This window comes from Podarcis erhardii (genome assembly GCF_964252035.2).
Source record: "Podarcis erhardii genome assembly, chromosome: 15".
Taxonomy (NCBI): domain Eukaryota; kingdom Metazoa; phylum Chordata; class Lepidosauria; order Squamata; family Lacertidae; genus Podarcis; species Podarcis erhardii.
In genome coordinates this window covers 26972308-26997213 of record NC_138505.1, presented here as the reverse complement: position 1 = coordinate 26997213, position 24906 = coordinate 26972308, and the positions used below count along the sequence as shown (strand labels likewise).

Genomic DNA, 24906 nt, shown 5'->3' with positions numbered 1-24906 from the left:
ATTTCAGATTCCATGTTGAGATGTATATAATTTATCTCTTACTTGTTACAAGCTTTCTCACTGTCTAAATATGAGATGGTGGTGGTGGTGGTGATTATTATTATTAATTGAATTTATATACCACCCTAAACCCAGAGGTCTCAGGGCGTTTTTTGCCCTTTTGTGTGTTTTTTAGAAAGAAGTGGGGGTTGTTATTCAGATTATTATTTTTTGGTCTGTGTTAAGTCTACAGCAGTGATCCTTTACATCTAGCCTGGAAGAGTTTCTACCAAAAACAGCTATTTGGGCAAGGTTGCTTTAGTTTTGAACCAGGGCTTCAGCTTCCTGGCAGTCTTGCATGCAAAGACGTGAGTTGCGGAAAGCTTTTTCTTCCTGGGAATATGCTTGAGAATTTAATTGCTTGTTAAATATTTAGTTGACATAATGTAAACTGCTTTCTACAATGCACATGCACATTCTCCTGTTACAATAATAATATTAAGAGATAGTGCCCCTGTTTATTATAATTGCATCTTTTTAATGTGATTTTAATAAATGGGGTGAGGACCGTGAAGGGGGTGCTGATGATGTCAGTGAAAGTTATTTCCTAATGTTATTTCTATGGTTTTCACATGGAAATAACTACCGCATTTTTCCATCTGTAAGACACTCCCCTGTATAAGATGCCTCCTATTTTGGGGGACTCTGATTTAAGAAAATGGGGGGAGATCTATCCGTGTATAAGATACCCTCAAAATTTGGACATTTTTAAGGAAAAAACCTAGTCTTACACAAGAAAAAATACAGTACTTCCCATTTCAGAAATAAAAACATCATCAGAATAATTGGAGAACTTTAAGTAGCATTTCATTTTCCCTGACTGTGGCATTCCTCTTAAGCAGCCACCCTGGTGCCCTTCAGATGTTGTTGGACTGCAGCCCCAGCAGCAGACAGATAATTCTTTCCCATAACCTGACCCTTCTATAGCTGGAGAGATTGAACCTTGGACTTCCTGTGTGCAAAGCACCTGTTTTGCCACTGACCTATAGTAGTGGTAGAGTAGAGAGCCCTTTCAGCACTTGTGTACTGTCAAATTTTTACAAAAACAAGAAGTTTGCCTTCAGTTGAATGTATACATAATTGCATTGCCATTCTCTGCCACATGGTGAAGGCTGTCTGGAAAATCATGTGACTTCTTTCAGTTTGTGTCAGACGCATGATTTATGTTTCCGTTGTTAGGTCAGATTTAGCATGTGCTGTCTTGATAACTGAATGCTCCTTTCTTTGCAGGATTTCCCTGCACACAGCAAAGTAACATTTCAATTCTTCCTGACATGTAAGCTTTCTATGTGCAAGGATATTGTTGCTATTATTATTGTTCTTAACAGAGGAGAATTCTGCCATGTGAGTCTCCCTCTGTAGCCTGAAGTGTTACATCCAAGAAACACATTTATTAATCTGCTGTTTATAAATAGGTGAAGATTGCCAGATCTGCTTGTTTGAGCAGTCAGAATCTAAGTTGGTTATAATTCAGCATATCGCCCTGTAAATATACATAATTTTTAATCACCAAAGTATTAATCAAAAGTGAGGAAAAAATAAGGCTGTCTAGCCAGGAGCTTTTACCACAGTTTTGTTTATATGTAGACTAAAAGATGGTCATTCTCTTGGGTTTACAGAGGTGTGGTGAGTGTCGTGGAACTGGAATATTTGAGTGAATTTAAAGCCAGGGGTGAGGGAGAAATTCACTTCAGTTTACTTTTAAAGGCAAATTTACCAGATTCACACTTTCTGAAAAGATATGCAAACAAACACAAGGCCTTCCTTTAAAAATTGCACCACACTGAATGAATTACAGTGCAGTTGCCCAGCCAAGCAATAAGTTGTGTTTCTTTTAAGCATACTGTACAGTTGTACCTTGGTTCTCAAACGCCTTGCAACTCAAACGTTTTGGCTCTGGAATGCCACAAACACAGAAGTGAATGTTCCAGTTTGTGAATGTTCTTTGGAACGTCCTACGTGGCTTCCACAGCTTCCAGTTGAGTGCAGGAAGCTCCTGCAGCCAATTGGAAGCCGTGTCTTGGTTGTTGAACGTTTTCGGAAGTCGAATGGGCTTCCAGAACAGATTCTGTTCGACAACCAAGGTGCAACTGTATATTTGGGTAAAGTATGCATGAAAATGCATATACAGTATTTGTGAAAACAGCATACAAAAATACATTATATTAGGCGAAATTGCTTTGCAAAAAACATGTATATTAGTAAAAATTGCATTAAAAGGGTCTTATTAGGATAAATTTGCCCTAAAATGCTGATTAATTTCCATTAGGATTTTTTTTCTTAAATTCACAAATTTCCACAGAAACTGAATTTAAGACTGGAAAAACATGACACTGAGACCCAATACTGACATATCTATTCTCCATTTAAAACAGTCAGTTCTAAGAAAGTGCTCTGATGAGATGGAATGTTGGGGTGTTTCTCTCTGTTGCCCTCTTAGACTGCAATCTTGGGGGTCAGGTGGATAAGAGTACAGTCGTATCTTGGATCCCAAAGGCCCTGGAACTCGGATGTTTTAGCTCATAAACACCACAAACCCAGAAGTGATTGTTCTGGTTTGCAAACGTTCTTTTGGAACCTGAATGTCTGATGGGGCTTCCACATCTTCCGATTGGCTGCAGGAGGTTCCTGCAGCCAATCAGAAGCTGCGATTTGGTTTTCAAACGTTTTGGAAGTCGAATGGACTTCTGGAATGGATTCTGTTCGACTTCCAAGGTATGACTGTACTTGGCAAACTCTATCCCTTTTCCCAGGTGGCAGCAAAGTTCACGAAGTACAACCTGATGTTGCAAGTGAGATGCTTAAAATCTGGCTGCAGGACTTTTGTGCTTTTTTTGGCTCCTGAAGTACTTGAGACCAGAGCTCCTTTTAGAGCCACTTGGTATTAGTGCAAGGCCAGGAAGTGCATCAGGGTGAAGCTGGAACTTCCAGTTGAAAAAGTCAGAAGAATTTTCAGTGTTAATAAGAAAAAAGAAATATGGACTCTACATTTAATTCTTTAAAAAAGCAATGAAATAAATGTAGCCAGGCAAAGCTAAACTTTGCCTTAAGAGCATAATGATTGTTTTTCTTCAGGGACTTGCAAGAGTTTCTCTTTTTGAGCATAGCTTTAAGGGCTGAACTGAGCACTTCCGTCTCTCTTGGCCACTTCCTCTGGGGAACTTTCTACTCTGTGAAGCCTGCATGTCTCTCTCTTTCTCTTGTGAATCATGTAGCCATCTTTTTGCCTTTCTGTTTTTCTTTACTGAAGAAATGGACCCTGCAGGTGCAGGGGTTATGAACAGACAGCACTTGCTTGACCAGGGGTGGGGGGCAGGTGAGGGCTTTGAATGGGTGGCCAGCCCTGCGTAGATGATATTCTTCACTTGCATTCTGAAGCCTTGGCTGTCTCTTCTCTTCAAGCAGCATTTGGCAGTGATTTCAGCATTTCATCTCCAAATCAAGAATGCCCAGTATTTGCTTACCCATGGATAAAATGTTTTTTCAAGGGCCTTAGAAATAAACTGGCGGAGGGTATTGTTTTTGTTTGTTACAATGTTTGTACTGTGTGTGTGTGTGTGTGTGTGTGTGTGTGTGTGTGTGTACACACACACACACATATATACATACATACATACATACATACATACATATAATCACCCTGTGATCACCAGATGAAGGATGATATAGGTAGGAAATAAAAATAATGACCCCTGGGAATGGCAGGTAGTCTCCTACTAGGAGCTCACTCTTGGCCCCTGCTCAGCTGATGCCATGACCTTTGTCCTTTGTTTACTTGTGATCTGCATCTACCATTCTTCATAAATGGGTCCATTGGGATGCATACAGACCAAGTTAGGCCCCATTCAAACCAATGGATAAAGGTGCTTGATGACTTAATGGTTCCCAGAACTTTAGAAAGTTTTCTCTTACAGAGTTGCTCATATTTTAGTTGGGTGTCTAGGACTTGGCCTTATTGATATGGTGTTGGGAAAGCATTTTATGTATTTTGTGATGTTTTTACATTTATTTGTTTTAAATAGCTTTTATGTGTTGTATTATATACTGTTAATCTGCTTTGAGACCTTCTCTTTTGTATAAAGTGACTAGTCTCATTGATTTCAATGGTAACAAAGTTCAGCTAACTTACTCTGGATCCAGGCCATTGAACTGCATTCTTTGCTTCTCATCCAAAGAATGAGATGTTTTTCTCGGCTGTATATAAGCCTGTTTCTACATCCATACTTGAGTGAAGTTAAAAATTCAGTGGAAGTAGTGAGTGGCTAGAAAACGCAGGGATACCATAACCATGAAAAAGAGTATTTGATTTAAGACACTGCCCTAGATTGACAGATCATTTCTGGAGAGGAACTTGGAGCTCAGAAGAGAAACCCAGCAGTAAATGCCCATTTCAGTAAGACCTTTCAGGAAGCGAGGCAGTTGAGTGTCATCCTCAGTTCTGCTTTGCTTCAAAACAGAGGCAGGCCTTCCTAGAGATAGTTGCCTTAAGTGGTAGGTTTTGGGTGTTGCTAAGGGTAACAGCAGATTGGAAGACAGGTAGGTCTGATCCCTAGAGTGCAACAGCAGGAACTACCCCTGGGTAAGGCCAGTGGAAATGAGCAGGACCTCTGCATTTTAAGGCCAAAGTGAAGGAACCTGCTGGATGTTTGGCTGTAATGCTTTCTAGGAGCCTGGGGTCCTCTAGATGTTTGGGGCTAAAATTCCCATATGTCCCAGCCAACAAAGCCATATTTCCTACCCCAGCACAACCTTGCTGGCTGGGGCTGCTGGAAGTTGTAGTTTAAAACATCTGGAAGGCATTGAGTTGGGGAAGGCTGTGGTTTCCAGTGTGGCAGAAGAGATGGGGGTTATGGAACAGTCCATAGACTGCCCCACTGATGAGGGGAAAACATTTGGAAATGACTTCTGAATAGCACCAAGTGGAATATGCTGTTTGTAATGATTGCAATCTGCCCTGGCCTTTTCTGCATGGAAGGCAAATACGGAGGTGTGATCTCCGAAGGCAGCATGAAAAAAGGTTGCTGAACAAATTCCCGGTGTGGGAGACTCAGGAGAGCAGACTCAGCCCGTCTGGAATGCGAGGGGGAGGGGAGAAAGTCATCCTGCCACCATTACTCAAGCCACTCTTTTGTCCAGTTGCCCCCCCCCCCAGCACTTTAAGGATTGGCTGTGTTTCTTGGGAGCTTGGTGAAAGAAGTATTGCTTGGCTTAACAGAAAGCCATGGCAACCTGAGCAGGCAGATGACAGAAATTCCCAGAGTATTGGCAAGGAACATTCTTCTGCACCGCCGTAGGCATTGAGCCTGAGCAGACATGGCTGGCTCCCGGAGACTGCAGCCCAGCGGCCTCAAAAGCTACCCGCAGGTCAGCTACAGTGGCTGCTGGCTAAGGAAGCCTATCACTCCTTGTCAGGCCTGTTGCTACAGCTGTTGCCCCAGACACAGCAGTGCCAACAGTTCGGTGGCACACGGCTCTGTGGTCATTGTGTTCTAGGAGTGCCTGGGTGCATTTCCTAGGTGAGAGGAGGCTGGAGAGCTGAGCTGGAGATGGAGCCCTTAAAAGTGCACTCCATCCTGTTTTTTATTTGCAAATATAACGGAAAGAAAGAAGAGGTTAATTGATAGACAGAGATATATTAAACAAACCATTGCCAATTGACCCAGGAAAGCCCTGCTGTATTTGGCAGTTTTGCTGATTTTGAAATGCTGCCTTTGGGTTCCTACTTTGTGGTTGTGCTGCTGGGTCCTTTGCCTGCTTGGATCCCTTTCTTTCTTTGGGCCTTAGCAGGCAGAAGGAGATCATGTTCTAGAGCAGCCTGGTGCCTTTCAAATGTTTTGGACAGCAACTCCCATCAGCCCCACCCAGCACAGCCATTCAAGGATGCTGGGGCTGATGGAACTTGCATTCTAAAACATCTGGAGGGCACCAAATCAGCAAAGGCTGCTCTGGAAACTGGCCGGGTGCAAGGGGGTGCATAGAAAGATAGTAATCTAATTTAGAATGTAGCCACCACAAATTTTATAATTTTGAAGCAATGGTAAAGTCTGAGAATTAATGGAAAACCAGAAGAAACCAGTAAGAAATGAATGCTCTTGTGTAACTCACATTCACAACAGTGAGGCTTGTGCAGGAGGAACTGGTGTCATTAGTTTTGTCCAGCAACAATGGCCTTTAAATGTGGTAACTGGTATTTATGTGGAAATAAGCTTCCTTGAAATCATGGGCAGCATTCAAGTGTACATGTTGGATGAATTTAAGAAATAGGGAATATCTGTGTGGCCATTAGTTAAATAAGAAGGACTTGTTTCTCTATACCAACTTCCTGTCCAAAATAAGCAAATATTTCTGCATTTTGGCTGTGCCAGGGGACCAGTAACGAAGTTAATGGTTTTCTTACTAAACATTGTTTCTTGACTAAACAACTCTAGATTGGTTGGCTGTTACTTTGAGAGTGAAGTCCAATATAAGCAGGTTTATTCTGGTCTGTGCCTCTGGCCCTCTTAACTTCCATGGTTGGTCAGTCCTCCTCTTACCGCCCAGGTTTAGTTTATAATATGACCTGAGTAGTCACAGGCTTTGAGGTGCAGCCTTTGGGAAATGAGAGAAAGAACAATATGCACTTGTGAATATTCATAAATATGTGCCTCCTGAGTTTTTTGTTTTTGTTTTTTAAGAATCTGCTTAAGAGTTTGCCTCTGCCTATTTCTCCGGGAAGAGATGGCTGATTCCTGTGGCCTCCATCTGTTCCTAGCTGTGCAGCATGCGATAGAGGGCCTCCTGCAGGCTCAGTGGGGGGCATTCCTCTTGTCTGTGATGGGAGGCTCCCTCCCTGCTTGGAGTGGTGTGTGCTTTGGCTGGGCAATGTGGGCAGGAGATGTTTCTCTGGCAACATGAGTGCTGCATGCAGACCTGACTGAACAGCAGCCCACAACTGAGGGAGATGGAGTTGCTGCACTGCAGAGTCATAGTTGGGATTGCCTCCCCCTTCCCTTCCCTTCCCTTCCCTTCCCTTCCCTTCCCTTCCCTTCCTTTCCCTTCCCTTCCCCTCCCCTCCCCCTCCCCCCTCTCTGCCTGCTCGCTTGCATTGAGCCTGGCTATAGGGAGAGATGTGCAGGGCTGGCGGGCTGCACTTCTGACAATAGTGCATCAGTCCTTGCAGGCAGCTCCAGATTCGTTGGCGCCGGAGCCCGGCTCCAATGGCAGCCCCTGGCTGAAGCAGAGCCTCATAGCGCAGGGCTGGCATGTGGGAAGGGCTTGCTTTTGTCTCTGCAGGAGGATGTCGGACTGTGACACAATGCTTGTTTGTTTGCAATAGCTGAGACCGTCCTAAGAGGGCAAGAGGCAGGGGCAGATCGGAGGAGGGAAGACCGGCAGCCAGCAGCGGCGGCAGGGGAAATTGAGAGCCGTGACATCGCACCTTTCCCTCTTGTGCCCAGAAGTGAGTGAGGGAAAGAGAGGCAGAAGAGAGGAGGAAGGAAGAGAAAGATTGAGAGAGAGAAAGAGGACGATGTGTCAGTCAAGCGCCCTGCAGGGACCAGAGCTGCACTCAGGGAAATGGTGAGATGCTGCAAAGCTTTATCTAACCCTCCTCGTTCTTGCTGCAACCTCCACAAAGTTAGAATTCATGTCCGGAGGCTGAGCTCAGGGAATGGTGGCAGCAGCGGCAGCTGTGCTGGGGAGCAGCACCCGCAGCTGGAAAATCCGGGCCCAGGTGGGGGCACCCCAAATAGGAGAGCCCGTTTCAGGTACTGTCTAGCATATGTTTTGCTTTGTCAGAAGGTGCTGGAAGGAAGGGGGAGGGGGGAAGGGAGGGGAGGAAGGGAGGGAGGAAGAGTGGCAGCTGCCTTGCAAAGCCTTTGTTTGGCCCAATTTACTCCCAAGCTCTTTATGCGCTTGATTGACAGTCAAAGTGGGTGTTGCACTGGAGTTGGGCATCCTTTCCCCCTTCCAAGCCTTTTTGAGGAGTGGGGCAAGAGTGAAATAGAGCAGCTGGGTGTGTGTGTGTGTGGAAAAGAAGGGCCATGTGGGGGCAAGCAAGGATGCTTTACAGCTAGCTGCAGCTCTGCGGGGATTGGCCCATGATTGTCTGCAGTGAAAGGGGGGAGATGGAGGAAGAAGAAGGAGGCAAGAGAGAGTCATCTTTTTCTTTGAGCTCCCCTCTGTGGGTCCAGCCAGTGAGAGGAGGCTGAGCAGCATCCATGAGGCCCCATTACAGCCTCCCCCCTCCAGGCCAAGCTTCCCTTTGAAGATTAGTAAACTTTACTCTTCTTTGGCCCTAAGGAAACCTGGCTGCCCCTTATTTGTGGGGAATTGCTTGAGCCTTCATTGACCTTGTCAGGACCCCAAAGCACTCCTATTCCCCAATTTTCACTCTGGGTCCAGATCCTGACCAGAATGTGTGCTTAGAAGCGTCCCATAGGCTCTCTTGCCGCTTCCTCCTTAGAAGGAAGTAAAGGGATGGGTTCTTCTTCTCTCCCTGATATGGGTGGACTGTGTGTCGGCAATGAACAGGCCTACTAAGCAAGTGATCACTTTTAGGCTCAAAGGAGATTGAAGTGCCAGTGGCTGCAGCCAAGTGGAGTTTTTTTCAGTTGTTGTTCCAAAAATGCAGGTAATTTAAAACAGAAAAGCAGAGAATTACCTGTCCAGAAAGAATAATCAAAACAGCACTGGTCTCTCCCAGTCGTATCTTTTTTTTGCTTTTGTCCAGTGAGAGGTTCCTCTGGCCTCAGTCCCATGGCAAGAGGTGTAAAACCCCTTGACTTTATGAAGGCCCAGGGAAATGTTATAGAAAAAAAATAAGGGGATTGGCTTTTGCTGCCGAACTCCCCAAGGGCCCGAGTCCCCTAAGTCCACGATCGGTCAGAGATCAATTGATGTGGGCAAGATCCATAGAAAGCAAGGCAGATCTTTATTTTTCTGTTGCAACAGAGTTCCCTCCCCTCCTTACAAGGAGGTAGGAGAGACCCAGAACAATGGTGCGCAAGCCCCTATAAAGACTTTTGAAATTGCCTACCCTGTAACCCAAGACCACTCCCCAAAACATCATACATACATCACAGAAGGAGGCGGTCTCCAGCAGAAATTTGAGAGTGTTGCTTCTCTCCCGTCTGCCAGGATACCTGATATTTTCTGGGTAGCCTGGCCATTCCTTTGAGATGATAAACACTTTAGTTCCTGAATCTCTTACACATATTGATAGTTTAACAGATACTTGCCAGACTGTATTTTCAGGGAGGTGTAAGCCCCTGCAGTCCAAAGACAATTGGAAAGCTTTTCCCATTTCCTTCCTCCTTGCAGAGAAATATTTGAGGTCAATTTGGGAGAGTCAAAATGGCTTCAGGATTACTCTCCTGTACTATTTCCGATACGTAGTTTATATCCTTATGTATGTGTTTGCCTTGTACATTTATGAACATTTATTCTATATTTGAGACCTTAGAATTCTTATAACCACCCTGGAAGTGGAGTGAACCTTTGGTGCTTAGTAGCAGGTGTGTTCTGCTTTAGGCGAGACCTTTTGGTCTCCCTGGATGGCTCAGGATGTAACATTTTCCTGGTTTCATGCAGCCCTGCTGCTGTAGGATCCTATCCCTGGCTCTGTGCAGGACCTGTTACTGGCTGGTAACTTTTAGCCTTAGCAGCTCCTTCACTAGGATTTGCCTGACAAAGTTTCCTTGGGACCCCAAAAGAAAGGCAGGAAACCCCCTCTGTGCTCTTTTGTACACAGTAGTAGTTTGGGTACGATTACTGCAAGCCCCACAGAAATACAGGTTCTCAAATAGCAGGGAACAAGGCTGGGGCCATGTTGGATTCATCCTACAGCGTCAGTGGGAAGATAGACCTTCCATTACTTGGTAATAATGCCTCTCTGCCATCCTCCATTACAGCTCTTTTGCTGCAGACAATTCCATGTCCACACTGAATTATATTTTAGAGAGTATTCTGTCTTTTCCAAATGTATCCTTGCTTTCTTTCTAGTGGTTTATGGGTGAAGCCTTTTATTGAGTGGTTCTAAAAAGTACAATGTGGCTTAGGCAGGTCAGCCTAAAGACAGCCTTGCTTGCCTTCTGAAACAACTGCTGAGTAGCAAGTACACTCTCACACTCGTTCCTGGCCTTTTATTTTTGGGAAAGAGCAAGAGCGGGTGGATGGGCAGGTGGTAGGGTAGAGATGTTCCCGTGTCCACAGACAGGTGCTTCTGATTGACCAGGTGCTTGACTTTTGAGAGTCATCAGTGCCTGAGCTCAAGTTGGCTGACCGTTTTGTGTGTGTGTGTGTGATCCTACAGGTTGCAATTTCCCCAGCTGGCCCTGAGGCGGAGGTTGGGCCAGCTGAGCTGTATGTCTAGGCCCGCTCTGAAACTCCGTTCTTGGCCTCTGACTATTCTCTATTACCTTCTGCCTTTTGGTGCTCTTAAACCCTTGACCAGAGTGAGATGGAGGCCTATGAGCAGGGTAAGTGCTTGCAGGTTTGTACTGCGCTTTCTGACGCCTTATTTGGAGGAGGAGGGTGGCTGTTAGCAGGGAGAAAAGGCTGAAGTAGAGCTGGCATATGGAGCCCTTCCCCTGCCACCCCTTTCTCAATCACATCACTAGTGGAGCTTCTGTGCTTGGAGAGCATTTCCTTCTAGTGGATAATTTCACCTGCTAGCGTCATGTGTGGAAGTTATGTGTGGAATCAGCTCCTAGAGAGAAAATGAGAGGAAAATTCTGGATAAGCCAAGGTGCATTTATTACAATGTGAAGATGGATGTTTGCTTATGCCATCCATGGCTGCTGAGAGGGCATAGACCCTCATTGGGCACTGTGATATTTTGGGAGATTGACGCTGCACATGTTGCAGGAATGCTTTGTTGCATCCCTTCATGCAAACATGTCTGTGCCAGACCTCTGCGGGTGTGCAGTACATGAAAGGACACTGTCAACTTGTATAGTATAGGAGTTTTTAAAACAAGCCATTTGTGCCTTAGTCATGCTGGTATTACAAGCATATTGTGCCATTATTTTGAATATAATTGTGTCGTGCCAGGAAACTGCTGGGCAGGAGTCTACCTTCACAGCCATTTCATTCATCCACCCCCCCCTTTTTTTTAAATGGGAATAGTGTTGCTGAGAAGAATTATTATCTGAAAAATCATTAGCGTGATCTTCAGAGTGGCTATTGCTCACTTGCTTTTCGGTCCAACTACTTTTATTTTAAAGCTGACTTTCCTCCTTCATCTTAAGTCCATTTCATGCAGCCACAATAGAATCTTATGAGCAGGCAGTCATGGCTATAAACCTCACATCCCTTTTCTTTGAGGGAGCTCAGGGTGGTGTGTATGGAGGTTCTCTGATTTTTATCGTCAAAACCAGTGCTTTTTTTCTTTAAAAATGTTTAGGGGTACTCTCATTTTGACTCAAGAAAATCACCATTTTATAGTTCAAATTGGGAAAAATAAATACAGTAAATGGACAAAAGTACGAAGATTCACAAAATGTTTAGGGGTATGCGTACCCCTGCGTCCCCCCAGAAAAAAAGTACTGGTCACAACTACCCTGTAAAGCAGGCTAGGCAGGCAGAGGGATTATTTTCTCTCCTCTGCTGCACAATATTGAATTCTATTAAAGTGATTTTGGCCACTCAACAGTTGCCTCCAACAGCCTTCCCTTCAGAGTGTCTGTTTTTCCTCTGTGCAGGCAGCACTCTACATTTGAGCACCCACCTTCCAAACTGAAGTGGGCCTGTTGCATGCTTCTGAAACAGAACTGTGAATAAAAAGGGGTGGTGGCAGGGGGGGTGCCTAAAAGAACAAAATCTACTGACAAGGAGCTGCTGACTAATGCATAGCCCACCAGCAGTTTTTAATGGCATGCTGTGTGTTGCAGTCTGTGGTTTTCCCAAATGTGTAGCTTTTCATTGTTTCCAAATGGTAGAGCAGAAGCTCACCTGAAAAGAAGAACAGGGTGTAGCAAGCTAGTGGCCCTGAGTTAGCCTGGGGCCTTCTAGGCCTGAGGAACTTACCTGGCAAATATCAGAGAACACACAATGAACCAAAATGGATGCCAATAATGGAAAAAGTTCAACTGATTGAAATGTTTGGTGAATCACAGTGGCAATTAATGTGAGATCTTGGGAGATGAGATGGACCTGATGTAAGGTTAAAGAAAGCTTCATTCCTAATAAGATAGTAAAAGGAGCAGTGTCACAAGTGAGTTGTTTTCAAGAGTATGTTGGAATGTGTCAAAGTGACCCCAGTAAAGGCTTGCCAAAAAATAAAGGGAATATAAGAACATAGCAAACAGCCTATGTTTTGTCTTCACTGATTGGCAGTGGCTCTCCTGGGTTCCAAGCCGAGGACATTCCTAGCCCTACCTGGAGAAGCTGCCATTGAGGCTTGAACTTGAGGGCTTCGTTATGCAAGGCAAGTGCTCTGCTACTGAGCTACTGTACTACAGAGCTACAGGTCCCAGTTACACTTTCCACTACTCAGATTACGGGCACCCATAATCTAGTACTTAGGTAGGGTCGCCAACCTAAGTGATGAAATTCACATAAAAGCTGGTACAGTTGCCAGTCAGTAACCTAGGAAGATTCTCCCTCCTGTACTTGCTCAGACCACAAGACTTGTTGGCCCCTGACAACTTTATTCCAAAATACTGTAGGAAACTTGGAAATCATTTTAAAGAATAGTTGCACTGGAGAAAGTAAGGATAGGAAATAGTAAGTCTTGGATTCATGTTCAAATTATTCCGATTGCTTAGTCAAGGCAATTATAATGCTCTTCTTAATCCATATTATTTTCTAACTGCTATATTGCTATACTAGATTTCTAGGCTTTCTTTGAAGGTCATAATATTATCTTCTGTATGAAGGATAATATTATTTTCTGAGTGAAGGATTGTGGATCAGCAAACCAGTTCGTTTGTATCAGTTGCCATCTTGAGTATGTGGTCTTTATCACCAGCTATACTTTGCCCCCTGGCCAACCCACCGGGTTGCTGAAGTGCACATTTTAAACCCAGGTGACACCAGCACATTAACACCAAGTGCTTCAGATGGGTTGCACACTCTTTTGATCATAAGGGAGCTTGAAAAATTCAGGAGATATAAAAAGTAGCTTTCTTTCTGCTTCCTGGCTCAGTCTTCAGAGTGTTCTGATGAGTGAAATAAAGTGGTGTTTCTTTTAAGGAGAAAGATAAATATTTTCCTATTTTTATGAGGAGCCTCATAATTAGGAATGTTGAAAATCGCTAAAATCATTCCGTCCCCAGTGAAAGGACAGGAGTTGTCCTGCATTATCCCGAGTGTACAAGCTTCAGTGGCAACAGGCTGGTGTGTCTGTGTGCCATGATCACAGCGCAGTTCCAAGCATTTTCCCTCTGAACTCAGCTGAGCAAATACAACCCTAGACACTTCCCCCACCCCTCCTCGAGGCATTGTTCCTCGCCTGACATGGCTGTGCCAATAGCCAGCCATGTAGGAAACTGCAGATGCAGGAGAATAGGTCTGTGGAAGTGGCTGCTGGGGCACCCTGCTCTTCCTTCCTAAGCCAGAAAGCCGTTGAACAGCTTTGCCCAGTGTTGATGGCAGCTGGGCTGCACCTGTGCACCAGCCAGACCTTTTCATCGTACCAGCAGTCTCTTTACTTATCCTAAAGGAATGACCCCCGACCTGACATACTGGTGCCCAGTTATAGACTGTCCTTATATCCACAGGAACTCATACTAGAAAGGCTGGAGGGGCACAACCAATGCATTACCTTCTGGGGTTTTTGACTACAGCTTCCATCATCCCTGAACAGTGGCCATGCTGACTGGGGCAGATGAGAGTTGTAGTTCACAGTATCAGAAGGGCAGTCAGACCATTGGTCTATCTAACTCAGTATTGTCTATGCTGACTGACAGCAACAGTTCTCCAGGGTTTAAGATGGGACAGTCCCAGCTCTACCTGCTGGGAACTGAGCCTGGGATCTTCTGCATGTGAAGCAGATGGTCTATCATTGTGCTGCGTCTCTCATCCTGCCACTCTGTCCTTCTCAAGGACACCCTACCCACACCCTTCCACAGCTTGAGGTGTACTGTTTTTCGACATTCCCATTCCAGATAGCTTCCTCCTCTCAAGTGTTGGTTGGGACTGATGGGACTGATGTTGTCCAAAACATCTGGAGGGTACCAAGCTGATCTAATGAAAGCATGATCTTTATCAAGGGGGATAAAGTTAGCTTGGCAAGATTTGCTATTGGAAGATCCATTCTGGCTAGTTTTGTGATGCTCTGCTTTTTTCCTTTTCTTTTCGGTAAGCAATTTACAGACAGTGGCATGGCTTTTCTAAAGTCTCTGCTGTGTTGAGAGATTTTCTTTTCCCTGCTCTGCGTCCCTCAAGAGGAATGCCAGGGGTTTCAGGATTAACCAAGGGGGGATTTGAAGGAATTAGCTACAGCAATTTCCTCAGGCCTTGCTGCCTACAGATAATCCCACAGTATTTTAACCTGTTCCCACCCTGTTCTGACCTAGATCTTATCCCTGCTTTACAGTTAGCACCCTCCCCACACACAGAATACAAAGCAACCTCCTCCTCCTCCTTGCCAGTCACAGCAATTAATCAGGAATATAGCTAAGATGTGTTCCAGTTGCACAGAAGCAGCAGAATGCAGGATTCTTGCTGGTGCAAATGGAACCATGGCCTCCTTGTTCTAAGGGCAACTCCCACTCCCTGCATCATATCCAGGGTAGCTGCTTGAGCTGCCACAAAGTCCTTACTAGCCCAAAGAGTTCTTTAGGGGTAGAAGGGGTACTGGGCCACCACTAGCCCCTTCTACCCTTCCTTGAGAATGTGCATGATCTCCATGGGTTTGTTTTTCCAGTACAGCAGTCAGGGAACTGTTCCTTTGGGGGAGGGCCGCAGTTCAGTGGCAGAGCATTTGCCTTGCATGGAGAAGCTCCCAGGTTCAGTCTAGAGCAGCATCTCCAGGTTGGACTGGGAGAGACGCCTGAGACTGAATCCCTGGAGAGCTGTTGCTGCCGGTCAACGTGGACAGTACTGAGCTAGATGGACTAAGGGCCCGACTGTGTTAGGCAGCTACTGCTGTTCCTATATACTTTTGTCAAGACACAACATCCTCAGAGATGTGAAATTGCTCATGGTGGCCCTCAGCAGATGGGCATCCTGAAGCCACAGGAGGCCTTCAAAGTTGTTAGCAGCTGCGGAGTTGCCTCTCCTCCCAGCCTCACTGCCTAATCCAGGGGAGAGAACCAGTCATCTATCTGAGGTGCATATGCTATGAGGATATGCTCAACATAGCTTAGTTGGTAGGACATGAGATTCTTAATCTTGGGATCGTGGGTTCAAGCTCCACACTGGGTGAAATATTGCAGGGAGTTGGGACTATCAGGGTTTCCCAAATTTGGGTCTCCGGCAGTTTTTGGACTACACCTCCCATCATCCCATGCTAGCTGGACCAGTGGTCAGGGATGATGGGAATTGTAGTCCAAAAGCTGCTGGAGCCCCAAATTTGGGAAACCATGGACTAGATGATCCTTGTAGTTCCTTCCAATTCTATGATTCTATGAATGGAGCTTTCATGGTTAGACCAAAATGTGGAAGCTGCCATGATCATTATTTGGGTGTTTTGTGTGTGTGTGTGTGTAAGAACCCCATGTTAATTAGTCTTTAATTGCCAGCTTTTTTACGTCCAGCCTTTCCACCTCTGTAGATCAGTAGAGGGTACATGGAAAATTACATTCTCCTCCCAACATACTCCCCCACCAGCAGCCTCTGATCTCTTGCATTAAAATTAGCCAAGGGCAGGTTTTCAGTTCTTTTTTTCAGGTGAGTGGGTGTCGTGAAGTAGCTCCCATCTTCCTCCTCTGTTTTTAGGTTTCCCTGTACAAATCTGTGCCAACGCGACTCCTTTCCCGAGCCTGGGGGCGCCTGAACAGTGTTGAGCTGCCCACCTGGCTCCGGAAGCCGGTCCTCAGCCTATACATCTGGACGTTTGGTGTCAACATGAAGGAGGCTGCTGTGGAAGACCTTCACCACTACAGAAACCTTAGTGAGTTCTTCAGGCGGAAGCTAAAGCCCCAAGCCCGACCCGTCTGCGGCATCCACAGTATGGTAAGTGGCAGAGATGTGAGGGGCAGTGGTGTTGAGTTTATGGAGAAGCAGTAGCCTCACTGCTGATGAACACGAGTTTCTTTGCCAAGTTAACTGCATCAGACCTGATTCACTGGAGCTGATGAATATGGGCTGTTTAAAAAGGCCTCTTTCTGGTGTTTTGATGCTTAATTCTGATGGCTGCTTTGTGGTTTTTATGCCAATCTTTTGATTTATGCTTTAGTTGCATTGCGGATTGTTCTAGAACTGTTGGGTTTTTTAAAATCTTCTGAATCATCTTCTGAATAGAATAGTGGGATAGAATTGTTTTAAAAAATAATAGTGTTTAGAGAAGTGGCAGATGTTAACACGAGAATTTTTGGTGCTGTTTGCTCCCTGTAGATCAGTCCATCCGATGGCAAGATTCTCAGCTTTGGACAAGTGAAGAACTGTGAAGTGGAGCAAGTAAAAGGCATCACTTACTCACTAGAGTCCTTCCTGGGTCCACGTGCTGATAAAGAGAACTGTAAAAGCAAGCCAGGTAAGTGCACACAGGCACACTTTGGGGCTCAACATCATTCCACTAGACTTGGCATCTGCAGAGGACCAACCACTGGATGCCATGTAATAGCTGCCCCTTCCTCCTTGCAGCTGCTTCTGTCTCACCTACAGCTGCCTACGTTCCTGTTTTGTACATTGTGTTGAAGCCTCAAAAACCATTTTACTCGTTATTCTTTCAGCCTCTTCATTCCAAAAGCAGCTGGTAACAAAGGACTGCAATGAGCTCTATCACTGTGTGATTTACCTGGCGCCTGGAGACTACCACTGCTTCCACTCACCGACCGACTGGAAAGTGTCTCACCGGCGTCACTTCCCAGGTAGGCCAGGTTTCCAGAGATACACATGCAGTGGAAGGTTGCTGCTAAACACTGCATTTTAATAAATATTTGTCGGTGAAGTCATGTCCCTTCCAACTCTGTGATTCTGTGTAAAATCCAGTGGTTCCTGATGCTGGCCATCATCCTTCCTTTGAGAAGCATGGTTTACCAGGAAGTGTTCAGAATATAAAAGGCACTGAATGAATTTGCCATTTAAAAATAGCAAGTGATCCCATCTCGAAGTGCTTCTCAAATTATTATTTCTGCAGGCTTTTAAGTAGGAAAATGGTTGTGATCACGCTCATACTATGAATGATTGGATTCCCTTCCTCCCTTATTGCCCTTAAAAAAGTACACCAGTGTTTGTTGCTCCTGGGTGTTTAACTTAATTTTAAAACTACTAGGTAATAAATGATGTCATACCTTTCAATTTGGGGCTTCTCCAGCTTGCCCCTTTCCACTCTCCAGCCCAAAGCCTCACCTGTGTCTTAATGCAGGAAGACTGTCTTACAGAACTGAAAGCTTCTTCATTCAAGCTGTTTCTGAGAATTTGCTTTCATCCTCCCAACAGTGGCTGGGGAAATAAAAGGGTGGCACTGCCCATTTCTCTCCTTGCTCCCCATAGGCTCCCTGATGTCTGTGAATCCAGGGGTTGCTCGCTGGATCAAAGAACTCTTCTGCCATAATGAACGTGTTGTACTCAGTGGCTACTGGAAGCACGGTTTTTTCTCTCTGACTGCAGTAGGAGCCCAAAATGTGGGATCAATTCGCATCTATTTTGATCAGGTGAGTCGAGCCTTTCAAACACTTGAGAAGGAGTCATTGTCCTATGTGTCCCCCCACACCACCACTTGGGAGTGGGTGTTCTTGAGCATCCTGCGAACAATTCATAGGTTCTGGGAAAGAGGGTGGTGTGGTTTTGGCGGCAACTGTATTGCTGTGAATACATGCAAATTGGGCCTTGAGCGAGGTTTCAAGTAGCCTCTTGCCTCGTTGCCCATGGTGAATAAGAACCTTATGGTGGCCACGCAGGCAGGCACCACAAAAATGCCTCCCTCCCTGCACTTCACTCACAAATGACTAAAGTAGCCAGTGGTTGAGTAACAAAACGTTACAGGCTTCTTTGCAAGGCACTTACCTGCTTCCCTCCTGGAGTCCTTATGTAACGCCTCTTTTCTTCTCCCCATGTGCAGGATCTGCGTACAAATAGCCCCAGCTACAGCAAAGGCTCATACAACGACTTCAGCTTCGTAAACAACAACAATCATGAGGGCATCCCCATGAGGAAGGGAGAACATTTAGGAGAGTTTAATCTAGGCTCAACCATCGTCCTGATCTTTGAGGCACCGAAGGACTTTAATTTTTATCTGAAGCCTGGCCAGAAAATCCGCTTTGGAGAGGCCTTAGGATCTCTCTAGAGACTCCACTGCCAGGGGGGCTTTTTATATGCAACAGGGACTCAATTCGTAAAAGGATAAGTTTCTCTAAGGTGGGAGTATTGCTCAGCAGGACCTGAGTGAGGAAACTAAAGCCCCCTTGTTCTTAGAACGGGGGGTGCCGGCAGTGCATTCCCACCATGAGAGCTGCAGACATATCAGGGATTGTGGCCTTTAAGAATGTTGACCAGGGTGGCTTTTCTGCTTCTTCCCTGTGCCTGTAGAAATAGGCATTTCTCCCCAGGATGCCATTTTCAGCCTGCTTTGGCACCAAACGATGAAGTCTTGGTTGAAATGCTGCAGTCAGGGGGAGGAAGGAGAGCAGAGATTCCTGCTTTCAAGGGATACTGTCAGATTGACCCATGCTCCATATCTTCTAATTATGTCTCTCACTCAGCCGTATTCTCAATTTATGTTTCACACCAGACTGAACAGTCCAATGCCAAAACCAGGAGACTCAGCAGAGTGGAATATAGAAACATTAAAGAGTTCATCTGGGTGTGCCATTGTTTTAGAAACCTCTCTTATAAATCTGGTACTATCCCTTTAAAACAGAAGTCTGCACTGTATTTTTAAACCTCAAACACTGTGTCCACATTCCACATTTGACTTGATCTTGTTTTTGTTTTTAGGAAGCCAATTTATTTTATTTGTAGCTCGAGCTCACTCTAACCCGGCCATTCTGTATTGCTATTCTGGCCTTAATCTTTTTTTGTTTGTTTGTATGGGAAATATCTAGTCTCTTGTTAAGCTGGGGACGTGAAAAAAACCCAGATTTTTTTTTCTCTGCAAAGGCAGTGGGAAGTCTCTTGCTGTGGACAGCAGTGAAAGCCTCTGTCCTCTCCCTACGCAGCTACTGCCAACTTGCCAGAACCCACGGGGAGAGATCCTGTCAGCCCAGGTCGTCCTAAAAAGCAAAAGGAGTAGTCCTCCTTTTCTCATGTGTGTTAACCATTTCCCCCACTCTTTGCTGGACTTGCAAAATACTTAAAAGCCAAATTTGCCAAAGCCAGCTTGAGAGTTCTATTCTGAACCTTTATCCCACACACATCTAAGTGGGGATCAGTGGCAAAATATTAAGCACTGCTGCGTAGACCAATAATACGGGGAATCTTAAAACTTACTATGCCTTTTTTTCCCTGGGAGGGGATTCATAGAAATTGGTGCCAAAGGGGGGGAGGGCAGTTGAAAAGGGATTGGTTTATTTATGATGTCTGTGTTTTGTTCTTGACCTCAAGAAACCAAGTTGTGAACATGGCTGAGGCTCAGGAGTGTTGAGCTCATTTTGGCTTTAAAACTGCATCCCTCCCCTTAAAAGTCTCCTCCTTATGCTTTCCTTGCTTTAGTCTTACCTTGTACACACACATACACGAGAGAAGCTGCCCCTTTTAATGAGCACAGCCATAAGAAAAGAAGCCAAGGCAAGTTTAAGACGGTGACTGCTAGAAAAAGGAGCAAGTCTTCATCTGAGGCGTATGCCATTTGAGGCATGGATGTTTCCAATGATAGTGGCTCCCGTCTCTGATGCTGATGAAGGGCAGAGAAATGGCCTTGGTGATGATGGCTGGTCATCCATCCTTCCTATCTTTGCACAGTGTGAAGGTGGGTTTTCTAACCAGCTAACTGGCCTGCTTAACCATAGGATAGAATGATGGGTCACAGCTCCTCTATTAGTGCATTATCAAAAAAGGCAAAACTACCCGAAGGGGGTAAACTTTGCTCCATCCATTGCTCCTTCGATTGCTTCCACTTGGCTGCTTTGCCAGTTCCTCTTTGAGCTTTAATTTCTTGTTACTCTGCTTGCAGAGCGGCACTGAAGGTTCTGCTGCTTACTGAGGACACGGGAATTCTGCTGGATGAACTTCCCGGTCTAGGGGAGGAGATTGTGGTGGGGGCCTGAGGCTGCTGAGAGCCAGAGGAGGTCACATTGATCCTAAGCAAAATGGGAGTGGGTTTCTTAGTGACGCTGTGAATTTCTCCTGCACGGAGAATCCATTTAATTTTTCAACTGTATCAGTAGCACAGTATTTTTGTATGTCAAAATGTACAACTTAAGGACATTAACTCATTAATTGCAAACGTTTTAAAATAAAAATGAATGACTTACCATGGCTGATTTTTAAAAAGAAAGCATTTGACTGCTGTAAAGAGACATGCAGTGCAATCCTGTGCATGTCAATGTGACTTACTCCCAGGTAAATGTGTTATATTGGATTGCAGCCTCCACCAGTGTTTGTACAGCTACCGGGGTGGAGGCTCCTCTGCCACTCCCCTGCATAGCAAAGGGACAGCATCCAGCCATCCCACTGCATTTCATGCAAGCAAGCGAGTCCAACATGCTTAAGTGCTAAGAGCCGCTCGAATATCCTGGACACGTGTGATGTAGGACTCCATTAGCTGTCGCTCTTCTCCCAGTATGTGCTTGAGGGAACTGATCTTCACTTTCAGCTGCAAAGAAACAGAAGCACAAAGAGAGGTAGTTTGGAGGGGCAGCCTGGCTCAGGCCCCAGCTAGCATGAGAGGCAGCCATCTGTGCCCCCAAGAAATTATTCCTAGCCTCCCTCATCCAAAAATCTTGCTTTGAGCTACAACACACAAAACATGCACAAAATGCTAGGGTAGCACTAGCTCCCAGACCAATCCCAAATGGAGTAGGTCTTTGCAGTTCTTCTCAAAAGCGGTTTGGGAAACTTCCAACTAACAAAAACTTGATTTACTCACAAGCGGATATGCCAGTTTGCCATTTCTAAGCGCTAAGCTGATGCATCTTGATTTATAAGTAAATTTATATTTCCCCTTTTTGTCTGCCACATGCAACCACGTACCACAAGTGACAGGTGAGTGAGAAACACAATGTCACTGGGGAGCTTTGCTACAGAAGGGATGCCATCTTGAATAAAATATGGGGGGGGGCATGTGAGCCCCACCCCCCTTAATCAATCACAAGATGCGGTGCGCGCACACCATGTGAATGGCAATGCCCAGCAACTTTGGGAGGCACAGCCCCCTGAGATATTTTATGGAGGGTGCCAAAGGGACCTCAGCTCGTGGGAGTTTGCTCCAATACTACAGGCCCACCTCCTCCAGATTCTCCAGAACATGCTGAGCTACCAAGTAGTTTATTTAATCAATACCCTCTAGTTGCTAACCAGCATAGTAATACCTATTGCTGAAAACAAGAAACTAGCATCAGATACTTGGGATACATTCTTTTAAAAGTGCAATCACCGAAACTTTATGAGAAGCAAATCCTGAAACAGGAACATCTGGATTTTTGTGGCAATGGGGTAGGCCCCAGAGCAATGCAGAACAGAGAAGTCATGCAGGCCCTGAGGATCATGGGACATGGAGGCTCCCTCCGGTCTCACTATAAACACTTTCTTGCTCCAGATTTTCACACCATCTCAGCCCTAGAGCTGAGAGAATAATAGCAGAAGTGGTGACGGCAGCAGGGGAATAAAAGTTTTACTCTTCTTTGCAATGCCCTTTGCTGCAGCCATTTAATTTTGCTTCAGTGGCTGCAGGGAGAACTTTCTGTTTGTACCTGATCCAACTCTTCTTGTACTTGACGCACAGCCACCTGTTCTTCATCCCCTGGTCTCATCTCCAGCCACTTAAGCAGAATGCGCTGCCGCCGCTGGCAGAACCTGGAATAAAAAGCCAGAATGTCACCCTGTTCTGGCCAAATGAAAGCAAGGCCGGGGGTCCAATCCCCACCACTTTCCTCTATTAGGCCCAATGCAACCATTTGCGCTTACAGGATTTGCAATGGTTTAAGTGAGCCCTGTGCAAATGTTTCCTCCTCTATAAACCTGTCAGGTAGGTTAACCCAGCCCATCCACTCCAGTTGCTTTGCCTTCACAGTAATGCCCTTTGTCGTTATCTGCAGTAGGACTGCCTTCTGCCTTGAACAAATCCTGCCTGATCCCAGTATCTGTCTAAATAACTACTTAATTACAGAGCACTATTGATGTTTCCTTACTGTGGTTTACTGGGGAAATTGGACCATAAGAACTATTACACTGATGGCGGAGAATCTTTTTCTGTACTTGTGGCCAACCTTCCAGACTTTGCATGCCAGCAATAGGTGGGGACAAAAGGAATGGGCTGAGCCAAAGTGTACAGGGCCAGGGCTAGTTCACATAAATCTCCCACCCACACATACACACTTGCTCCCCTCCGCTGCAGTTAGGTTTGTGGGGAAAAGCATTTCAGGAGCAACAGGAATGTTTAAGCACTATGATACCACTTTGAACAGTCATGACTTCCCCCAAATAATTCTGGAAGCTGAAGTTTATTAGGGGTGCCGAGATTGCTAGGAGCGCCTCTTCCTCTCCCAGGGCTACAATTTCCAGAGTTCCCTGGGAAGAGGGATGGACTGTTAAATGACTTTGGGAAGCATAGCTGTGGGAGGGGAATAAGGGTCTCCTAGAAACTCTTACCAAATCACAGCTCCCAGAATTACTTGGGGGAAGCCAGCATCATAACGCTTTAAATGTACGGGGTAATTGCGGCCTTGGTTAGGGCATTTTTCACCTTCCCTTTCCTGAATTTGTTAGTGTGGGAAGGGAGCCAGCCCTTGGATATGCCTGCAGCTTGCTCCGAAGTCGTCAAAAGAAAGATTTACTGGGCAGTGCTACAAGAGGGCAACAGTTAAGGGAGGCATGGAAGAGTGTGCTGGAGGGGAACTGTGGTCCCTGCACCCACCAGCACAGCAGACTACAGCAGTGGCCCCTTCCAACTAGGATTTCCTGAACCGATCTCTCCTTCCCAGAGGAAACACAAGCCCAAACACGCATTGCAAAGTAGGAGAAGAAGTAGTGTTTGGCTACGTACTTCAGCTCCTGCTGGCTGTGGTGGTAGAGTTGCATTTTCTTCCCAATAACCTGGAGCTCAGCTCCCAGCTGTTTGTGAACTACCAGCGCCTCCTGAGTAAAACCTTCTGTTGCCTTTTCTGGTTCTTTGGTTCCTAAAATGAAAAGGAAGGCAGTGTGGGTTTTGGAATCCCTCCGAGCAGCTTCTGCTCCCTTCTCTGTAGCCGCCATATTAACTGTGGGTCATCTGGGAAGGATCACATCTCGGAGACAAGCCCCCTTACTCTTGTTGCAGAAGCAGCAAAAACGGGAGGGCACACACTTACACCCAGGTAGGAGGACAAACCTCCTGGAAAGCCACTGCACCCCTGGCCTCAAAACAAGCAGCTCACTTCCTTTAGGAAACAAAATGTCTCCCTTCAGGCAAAAAAGAGCCTTTTGCTATCTGGGAGTGAGAAAAGTGGGTCACTCATAGGGCCATCATTGTTACCTGCCCTTCCGCAAGTGGGATGGGGAGGAGGGCTCTCTCTCCTTGAAAAATCTTCAGGCAGGAGGAAATCTGCCCTTGAGTCTGCCAGCACTTTTTCCTTCCCAGTGGTTGGTCTCGGAGGGCTTGTGGAATAGAGGCCAGGCTGCAGGCCCAAAGGCTCAACCTGAAAGGCAGGAAAACAAGAATGTTACTTAACCCTGTCCAGACACCAATCAGAGCTGTGCTTATGGATTTGGTGTTAAACAGACTACAAGGTACCCTAAGCCCTTTGAATGGAATGTTCTTATGATAAGAGGATCCCCACCTTAGAAACTGATAGAGGGATAAGCTCTGTGCTACAGAACTGGACTAACAGAGAGGCAAATACTTCTGAATCTGGGAACCTTCCAGAGTAATCAAAATCAGCAATCTGCCATGCTAGAGGGGGTTTGGATGAAGCAGAAGTGGTGTCCCTCTGTCCAGCCCTGCTGGCAAGTAACGCTGCAATATGGTCAACCCAAAACAGGCCCTTTTGAGGGTGAAGAGGGCGTCAGGCCAGGATCCACTGAGCAAGCCCTGCTGCTGCATTTTTTCCCTTCCACCCTGGTTGGTGCAATTAGCTAGACTGCGGATGTGGCTGACTGAACCATTCCATCAAGCCTGCCACTGCCAGCTAAGGGTTAGGATTGCAGCCTTAACTGGGAATTTGACTCAGGCAGATCAAGTGAGTGTAAGGCCAGGGCAATACCACTGCATGAAGCAGCAAACAAGGTGTGAGAACTCACCGTTCCTGGCCTCTCCCTTCTCCGTGTCATGAAGGAGGAAGGTGGCAACAGCTCCGGGTTTGGCATTGGGAGGGCTGTGCTATCTGGCCAAGGGGTTGTGCACAGCACTGGAGCAGCCTGAGGAAGTGGGGGTGCTGAGAAGGGGCAGCTGCTGAACTGGGGTGGAGAAGGGACACTGCTTTGGGCAGATGACAAAAGGGCCGTAGACAGAGCAGGTGGGTGGCTTGGAGTCGTTTTCTGCAAAGCCCCAGCAAGGCTTTCTAGTCTAGAAGAGGAAGACAAAGATCAGATTTGTTAGATGTATAAGAATCTGTAGCACACCAAGGAAGAATCTGGAAAAATCCCTCTTCCCGTTACCTTCCAAACTGTCAACATCCACTTTTCTAGCTCAGGCACATTTTAAGCTTT

At 45.8% G+C, this 24906-nt stretch overlaps 2 protein-coding genes and 1 long non-coding RNA gene across 8 annotated transcripts in view; 1 reads left to right on the top strand and 2 right to left on the bottom strand.

The window, feature by feature from the left end:
* The window catches only part of PISD (phosphatidylserine decarboxylase), a 41114-nt gene extending 20577 nt beyond the window's left edge, over positions 1 to 20537 (top strand). For 2 of the 6 annotated variants that reach the window (XM_081842816.1, XM_081842818.1), the window contains 5 exons: positions 15901 to 16137; positions 16519 to 16657; positions 16857 to 16994; positions 17620 to 17780; positions 18188 to 20537. In XM_081842816.1, the coding sequence (XP_081698942.1) occupies positions 15901 to 16137; positions 16519 to 16657; positions 16857 to 16994; positions 17620 to 17780; positions 18188 to 18412 (900 nt within the window). In that variant the 3' untranslated portion in view covers positions 18413 to 20537. Of the gene's footprint in view, positions 1 to 180; positions 348 to 7116; positions 7785 to 10330; positions 10497 to 15900; positions 16138 to 16518; positions 16658 to 16856; positions 16995 to 17619; positions 17781 to 18187 lie in introns of those variants that run through there. The other 4 variants (XM_081842814.1, XM_081842815.1, XM_081842813.1 and 1 more) reach the window with 4 other exon arrangements.
* LOC309330945 lies at positions 10504 to 15894 on the bottom strand. Its single transcript, XR_014151657.1, has 3 exons — positions 13305 to 15894; positions 12046 to 13274; positions 10504 to 10726 (listed from the first exon to the last, which is right to left on the bottom strand). It is a non-coding gene; the product is annotated as an uncharacterized lncRNA (long non-coding RNA).
* SFI1 (SFI1 centrin binding protein) overlaps positions 20382 to 24906 on the bottom strand; it is a 32433-nt gene continuing 27908 nt past the window's right edge. The window contains exons 29-33 of the mRNA XM_081842747.1: positions 24499 to 24763; positions 23735 to 23897; positions 23267 to 23399; positions 21975 to 22077; positions 20382 to 20878 (exon numbers count right to left, since the gene is read on the bottom strand). Of these exons, the coding sequence (XP_081698873.1) occupies positions 20771 to 20878; positions 21975 to 22077; positions 23267 to 23399; positions 23735 to 23897; positions 24499 to 24763 (772 nt within the window). The 3' untranslated portion in view covers positions 20382 to 20770. The remainder of the gene's footprint in view (positions 20879 to 21974; positions 22078 to 23266; positions 23400 to 23734; positions 23898 to 24498; positions 24764 to 24906) is intronic.